The following is a 7,581-nucleotide window of genomic DNA, read 5'->3' as shown; positions in this document are numbered from 1 at the left end:
GCTTGCCAGGCAGGCGCTTTTGCCGCTGAGCTAAATCCCCAGCCCCTTTTTTTTTTTAGAATATTTTCAATAAATCCAAAATAAATTCTTTACTCATTAGCTGTTGCTTCCCTTTCTTTACCCTCTATAATTTCAACTTCTTAAGCCACCAGATTATCCTCTGGTTCTGTAGATTTACTTTTTCTGGACGTTGTATATAGACGGTCATAAAATATGTGGCCTTTTGTGGATAGCCAATTCCACTTAGCATAATGTTTTTCTAGCATAACGTTGTAACATGTGTCAGTGCTTTGTCCTCTTTTTATGGCTGAATAATAGTCCATTGCATGCATATACCTAATTTAGTTTACCCACTCATCAGTTAATGGACATTTGGTTGTTTCTAGTTTTGGGCTATTATGAAGAATTCTGTTATCAACATTTCTGTACATGTTTTTGTGTTGATCATGCCCTTAACTTTTAACCATATAAGGCAAAAGGTCAAATAGAAGAACTCTTATAGTTACAATGAAATTTTACAAAATTCATTTTGGAGTCATTTTAGATGTTTTAAGATGTATGCGTTTCCATAGACAATATCAGAAAGGCTTATCCTGACAGGGAAACTGGCATCATCACATTGTCAAAAATTAAGAAATCTCTGAAGACTACATGTTCCCTAAGATCCCTTTTTACACCAAGTTAACAGCTTACTGCCTCTGTTGCCTCACTTTGAATAGAAAAATAAGGACTAGGGGCTGGGGATTGCCTATCTTGGGGAAATGATCAAACATCACTAAGCCCACTGCAAGCATCAGGAATGACTACACTCATGAGATTGGACCTTGGACAGAAGTTTTATGCTGAGCGTGACCTGCCCAGGTACTCTCCGGTTCCGCATTCTGGTCTGACATTTTTTGCTCCTGCCTGCATTTCACCTCTGCCAGGTTACTACCTCTGCCTGTCTCAGCTTTCTTTGCCTACACATAGAGACTGTCACTGCTGAATCTGCCCCTCCAAACTTCTCTGTGCCACCTTCAAGATTTTGGACTGAACTCCAACACAGGTTGCCATGTTGGTTTAATTCCCCCACCGGACTCTAGGTCTGCTAGGTGTTCTTTGGTGGTCAGAGATGTTCAGGAGAGACTCAGTAAATGCTTGTGAACATATGACTCATAAGACTTCCATCCACACTGCATAAGTGAGGGTAAGGGGCCCAAACGAGCTCATGACTTAGATGCATTTCTCAGTTATGAATGGATGGCATATTTCTCCAGTGATCAACGCCCTTGGGAACTTATTCCTGAGGCTCTCTCATCAGATAGCACAGTATTATATTAACACTGTGAATTCATTGAATTTAATAATAGGGACAGATTCAGAGGAATAGGAAGCATATTCTAAGATTAGAATCATCAAGCAGTTTCAACTAAAGTTTGACTGATTATTTCTTTTGTTTTGTATTGCAGAATGATCTTACTTTGTACTTCAGGTTTTAATTTCACTGAAACTCAGTGAGTTGGGATTTTTTTGTTTTGGCCAGCATGGAAGCCCAACTTAGAAGGCTGAATCACAATTTACTGCTAGGAGGCCCTGCCAAGCTCTGCCATTCTTTCAGAGGAGGGTTTCCCTGGGAAGCCAGCTTTTTTAGATAGTTGCAGGGCTCCAGTTGGGGAATATCAGGATTCTGCTGGTAATACTTCTGTAACTTCTCTAGAACTGTGGGCAGCCCAACTGTGGAGGCATAGAACATGGGCCCGCCCTTGTGTCGCGGCCAGCCATACCCATGCAAGTAGATCACATCAATGTGCTCTGGGCTAGCAGCCATCCCTTCTCCCAAGATACAGAAGGCTTCATTGATAAGTGCATACAAGCAGCGCTCCAGGATCTCATTCTGCCCAATGACACGTGGTTTGATGTGATGGGTTTCTCTGTACTCTGACAGGAATTTGGAAAGCCAGGGGTCAGGTTTGTGAATCCTACCCAGTGGCTTGTCATACTGATACCAACCCTGACCAGTCTTCTGGCCAAACCGTCCTGATTCACAGAGCATATCAGGAATGGGGCTGTATCTTGCATTGCCTCGCTTTCGGGTAGGAGTGCCTGAAGGCAGCATAGGCCCAGTGAGACCCTGCCCCTTGCGAACTTTCCAGCCCACATCTAAGCCAGCGAGGTCAGACACTCGAAAAGGCCCCATTTTGAAACCAAACTCTTCCAGTACCTGGTCTATGTCCTCTGGTTTACTGCCATCTTCTAACAAGAAATAAGTCTGGTCATAATAACGTTTCAACATTCGATTCCCAACAAATCCATAACAGTTGCCTACAACTACAGCAATCTTTTTAATCTTCCTCGCTAGGTTCATAACAGTGGCAATGGTAGTAGGGGAAGAGCGTTGGCTGGGAATAACCTCTAACAACTTCATGACATGAGCTGGGGAGAAGAAGTGAGTGCCAATGACCAGCTGAGGGCGATTGGTGGAAGCAGCGATCTCATCCACATCCAGAGCTGAAGTGTTGGTGCACAGAAAAGCTTCTGGCTTGCACACAGCTGACAGTTCAGCAAAGACCTGCTTCTTCAGGTTCATGTCCTCAAAGACTGCTTCAATGACTAAATCGACACTGGCAAGGTCCTTTATAGATGAACTGAACCTAGGTTTTGGTCCTGACCTGTGCTGCCCACTCTGTTGCATGCTTTTGGATGTTTCTTTCTCCAGGATGGAAGTTACTATCTTCTGTGCAGCTGCTAGCTGCTTTTGGTCTGATTCCACAGCAATCACAGGGATCCCGACCCTTGCAAAAGAAATGGCAATGCCTCGGCCCATTGTTCCCAAGCCTGTAGGTAGAGAGTGAAAAAGAATGATTCAAGGGTACTGGGAACTGGAAAATCATGTACTGTAAGAAGCTTTTCTAGCAATGTGGCATTTAAAAAGACTGATGAGGATATAGCTCAGTACTATAGTATGTGCTTAGCATACTAAGGGACCTGGTTTCAAAACACACACACATAAATATATGTATATATTTAAGGAACACAAACTGATTGAGTTCTATTTTAGACTAGGCACTATGTTAAGTGTTCCAGAGGAAATAAAAATTTGAACACACACACAGAGATATATGCTATTAAAACTAATAAATGGATCCAACTAAGTTTCACAATACACAAAGTACAAAAATCTATGTATCTCTATGTACAATCTGAGTATGAATAGAAAAAAAATTCCACCTAAAATAGCATCAAAAGAATAATACGTTTAGGAATATATTTAACAAATAATAGGAAGACCTGTGCTCTAAAGTCAATAAAACATTGTTGAAAGGCATTAACAAAGGGCAGTGGTATAGCTCAGTGTTATACCAGTCTCAATCCCAAGAAGAAAAGAAAAGAAAAGGGAAGAAAAGAAAAGAAGTAACTGAAAGAATTATCTGTGCATGGTAGCTCCTGTCTATATTTCCAGATCTCTGAAAGGATGAGAGAGGAGGATTGCAATTTCAAAATCAACCTGGGCAACTTAGTGAGACCCTCTTTTAAAATTTTAAAAATAAAAAACAAAATGGCTGGGGATTTTGCTCAGTAGGAAAGCCCTGGGTTCAATTGCCAGTATCTCAACAAACAAAATAAAAACCTATGAAACAACAAAAAACAATCATGGTGAAGTAGGGTAAATTGGGGAGACTGAACTGTACCAGTTTAGAAAGGGAAAAGAACAAGAAAGAATATTTTTTAAAAAGGCAAGAAGAACGGTTACTGTAGAAAAATTATTTGATACTAAAGATGTCACTATTTGTTTCCATAGAATTTCCTTTTTTTCCTGGGTATGCCTAAGGCTATTTTCTAGACCCCTTACATCCTAGGAGGACCTGTAACTAATTCTGGTCAAGGAAATGTAGTGATAGTAGAGGAGATGTAAGATCTGACACTGGCTGCTGAAATCTTCTATGCCATCCATCATTGACACCCAGATATAGAGGACAACTCTGAGGCCTTGGAAGAGATCCCAGACCAGGTATAGCCAAACTAGGCCCTCTGGGGCAAGCCCAACCACCATTTTGTACAGCCTGTGAGCTAAAAATGTTTTTACATTTCTAAGCAGATGAAAAGAATAAAAAGAATACTATTTTGCAACATATGCAAATTATATCAAATTCCCATTTCAGTGTCCTTAAACAAAGTCATATTGGAACATAATCATGCTAATTACTTTCCATAATGTCTATGGCCATTTCTGTGCACTATGGCAGATGTGAGTAGATGTTATGGCCTACAAGTCTCAAATATTTACTATCTGGAAATCTGAAGAAAAAGCTTGCTGACATAGAGAGTGGGACAGCCCCTAGCTGGAAAGAGCCTGATCCTGGAGGAGCCTGATAAAGTACGAATAAATCAATCTTTATTATGCTACATCACTGAGATTGTTTTGTTATCTGTCACAGCAACAGGTAATTGTTATCTACCCAACTCGGTGTGGATGAAACAGCTCTGTGAAAGGCATTTATTACTTATTTACTTGTTTATTTAGTTTTGAAAAAGAATCTCACTATGTAGTTCAGGCTGGACTTGAACTCACTGTGTAGCCCAGGCTGGTCTCAAACTTGCAGCAATCAACTGCCTGAGCTTCCCAAATGGTGGGATTACAGGCATGCACCACCACGTCTGGCTGAAAGCCATTTATAGTGGGGATTGGTTTTGAATACAGAATATGTCAGTCCTCAGATATCACTGACTTAGTTTCTCTAGATTATATTGGTTTACTTTTCCAAATTCATTGAATTATTTAATATTACATTACCTACAGTGTAATAAATGAACATATTGTTATACATATATGATATTTTAAAATTACCTGGTTTGTGAACTTTTAAACATCTGTGTTTCTCTCAGTAGTAAGTAGGCCAAATAGCTCTCATTGCTGTAGCAACTCACATCCTAAACTCTGGCTTGAGAAAATATCAGGAAGCAAAGTGTGGAGTTGAAAACTAGCTGTTAGTTCCAAGCATACTATAAAATTACTAACATTGGAGAAACTGCGATCTCTGTGGACAGTAAGGAGTAACGGGGTGTTAGGGGACAGAGCTCTGTGAACTGAGAGCTGGGAAGAGCAGGAAAGGCAGAGCACCATGGTGAAGACGCAGTGCGGGACTTCAGAGCCTGCATCCCACCTCAGGCTGTCTGCTGGGGGTTGGAACGTCGAGGGGGAAACTTGACAGGGAGTATGGTAGAAGGTCAACGACTCAGAGTTTGAGGACACTGGCAAAAGAATGGCTGAAGTGATGGCTTTTCCAATTAAACCTGAATGTTCAAGAATATAAAAGTAAGGGGAACTGATCAAGTCAAGGATGTAGGTGAAATAACCAACCGCAAGACACAGATACATAAGAGACTGTGGAGAAATGGTGGGGTTTTAAATTTCAGAGTGGGGAAATTTTCCCAATGGTGGCAAGACCTATGGGGAAGCCATATATGTCGATGGTGAAAGTGAGGTGAAGTGAGGCAAATGCCACTGAGTCTGAGGAAGCAGAGGAACCCAGAAGCTACAGTGGGGAGAACTGTCCACACAATTGGGATGGGTACTGGGATTGGAACCAAAGTAGATGACTGTGAGCCAGGTACTGACGTTTCCAGGAAGGAGAAAGAGTAATGACATTAAAGACGGTGGATAGAAAGATGAGCTCACATAGCAGGTCCACAAACAAGAGGGTCCAGAAAGGAGTAAGAGATTTGAGAGAGAATTAAAAGGGGACTCTGAGAGCCACAGTGTGGGGGAAAAGCAGGAACATGTTCATGAGCCAGCTGAGGGGAAGCAGGTCCTCAGGTAAGCCAGATTTTGATCAGGAGACAGAAAAGAAGGTGCCCAGGGAAGAAGAGGAGCAGTTGGAACATTCTAGAAGGCATGTGGGACTAGCAGAGGCTGTAAAACAAAGTGATAGTGGTTCTGCACTGGGAGAAGAGAACGGACCCAGGAACCAGAAAGAAATAGAATTCATTTCAATACCTACCCATAAGAATGACAGGTCACAACTCGAATTACACTACAAATAATCACTGTTAGAGTGATTCATATAGGAAATAGGTGAGTAAAAAACTCCCACAGTCTGGCGTCAGACAGACCTAGGGTCAGGCCTTCACACCATTGGCGTTTAGCTCGCTGTTGAAAATGTTTACATCTCTAGGACTCACGCATAAAATAAAGAAGGCTTGATGAGACTAACCGAGCTAACAAGAGTAGTATGTTCAGCATAGAACTTGGTGCCAGCAGGCCCTCGTTTATGGCAGCATGGAGAATCCCATGAGCTACCCCATGCGCTCACCGAGAACACCAACTGAGGAGACGGGTCGTGCAGTAGCTGTTTTCCAGGACGCTCCAGATGGCGTTGACCACTTGGCTGCATTTTTCTCAGCAAAGAAAGCATACTGCAGGGCTCTGGCCTGCCCGGATTGCTGCAGGTACAGAAACAGATCTCTCTCTTTCTTGATGCCTTCTTCATAAGGGTACTTCACGGAGGCCTGGACTGAACGGACACAGGTCTCCGGAGCAAGGTACCCGGGGTACCGCTTCCGCATCTTCTCAAAGGCTTCACTGAAAATGGCGTCCATGTTGGGCAAGCTGGGAACTGGCCTGTTGAAGATTCTGCGAGGTTCTAGAGGTTGATCTGAAAGGAGTAAGAGAGAGCAGAGCGCTGACGATGTAACTTACATTTATTAGCAAAATAATAACAGTAAGAACTGATTCAACATACCAGATTAAATACTATTACTCAAGATAGTTAATGGAACATTAATACCAAAATCACCAGCATTGTTGTAATTTAGTCCAGTAAGATGGAATTTAACCATGCCTATAATCCCAGCTTTCTGGGAGGTGGAGACAGAGGGATCACAAATTCCAGCCCAGCCTGTGCAATTTATTCACTTTGTGAAAGCCTGCTTCCGAATGAAAAATAAAAAGGGCTGAGGATTTAGCTCTGTGCAAAGGCCTTGGGTTCAAAGCTCCATACTAGAAAACAAACAAATGAAGACAGGCTAATAGTAACACAAAGTAGACATAGAAATGAATGCAAGACAACTGAAGTGGCATCAATAAATCCTTCCAATTATGGCTAACTGATTTTCAACACAGGTGGAACACAACTTAGTGGAGCAAGGAGTGCCTTTTGAACAAATGGTACTGAGGTAATTGAATATCCACATATAAAATAAATAGAAATTTTAGTTAATTAAAAAGTAGACCCCTCCCTAACACTGTTAGCACAGAAACTAATTCAAAATGGATCAAAAATCCATAGATGAAGTAAACTTCTAAAAAATTGTAGAAGACAACAGAGGAACATCTTTATGATGTTGGGTTAAGGAATATTTTCTTATGTATACTCCCAAACCAAAAGTTTTAGCTATAAGGGGCTGGGGATTTAGCTCAGCGGCAAAGCGCCTGCCTGGCAAGTGCAAGGTCGTGAGTTCGGTTCCCGGTACCGGAGAAAAACCAAAAAAAAAAAAAAAAAAAAAAAAAAAAAAAAAAAAAAAAAAAAAAAAAAAAAAAAAAAAAAAAAAAAAAAAAAAACAAAAGTTTTAGCTATAAAAAATAATAATTTGTACAGAAAAGGA

The 7,581-nt window shown here is 41.3% G+C and overlaps 1 protein-coding gene across 1 annotated transcript in view; it reads right to left on the bottom strand.

Annotated features, from left to right (window-relative positions):
- Window positions 1-48: 48 nt before the first annotated feature.
- The window catches only part of LOC102013725 (peroxisomal bifunctional enzyme), a 46,331-nt gene continuing 38,798 nt past the window's right edge, over window positions 49-7,581 (bottom strand). The window contains exons 7-8 of the mRNA XM_005383302.2: window positions 6,291-6,632; window positions 49-2,814 (exon numbers count right to left, since the gene is read on the bottom strand). Coding sequence (XP_005383359.1) covers window positions 1,550-2,814; window positions 6,291-6,632 — 1,607 coding nt within the window. The 3' untranslated portion in view covers window positions 49-1,549. The remainder of the gene's footprint in view (window positions 2,815-6,290; window positions 6,633-7,581) is intronic.

Source organism: Chinchilla lanigera, unplaced genomic scaffold, assembly GCF_000276665.1.
Source record: "Chinchilla lanigera isolate Chin_1 unplaced genomic scaffold, ChiLan1.0 scaffold00019, whole genome shotgun sequence".
Classification (NCBI taxonomy): domain Eukaryota; kingdom Metazoa; phylum Chordata; class Mammalia; order Rodentia; family Chinchillidae; genus Chinchilla; species Chinchilla lanigera.
Note: the sequence above shows the minus strand (reverse complement) of the source record. Positions and strands in the feature narration are given on the sequence as shown.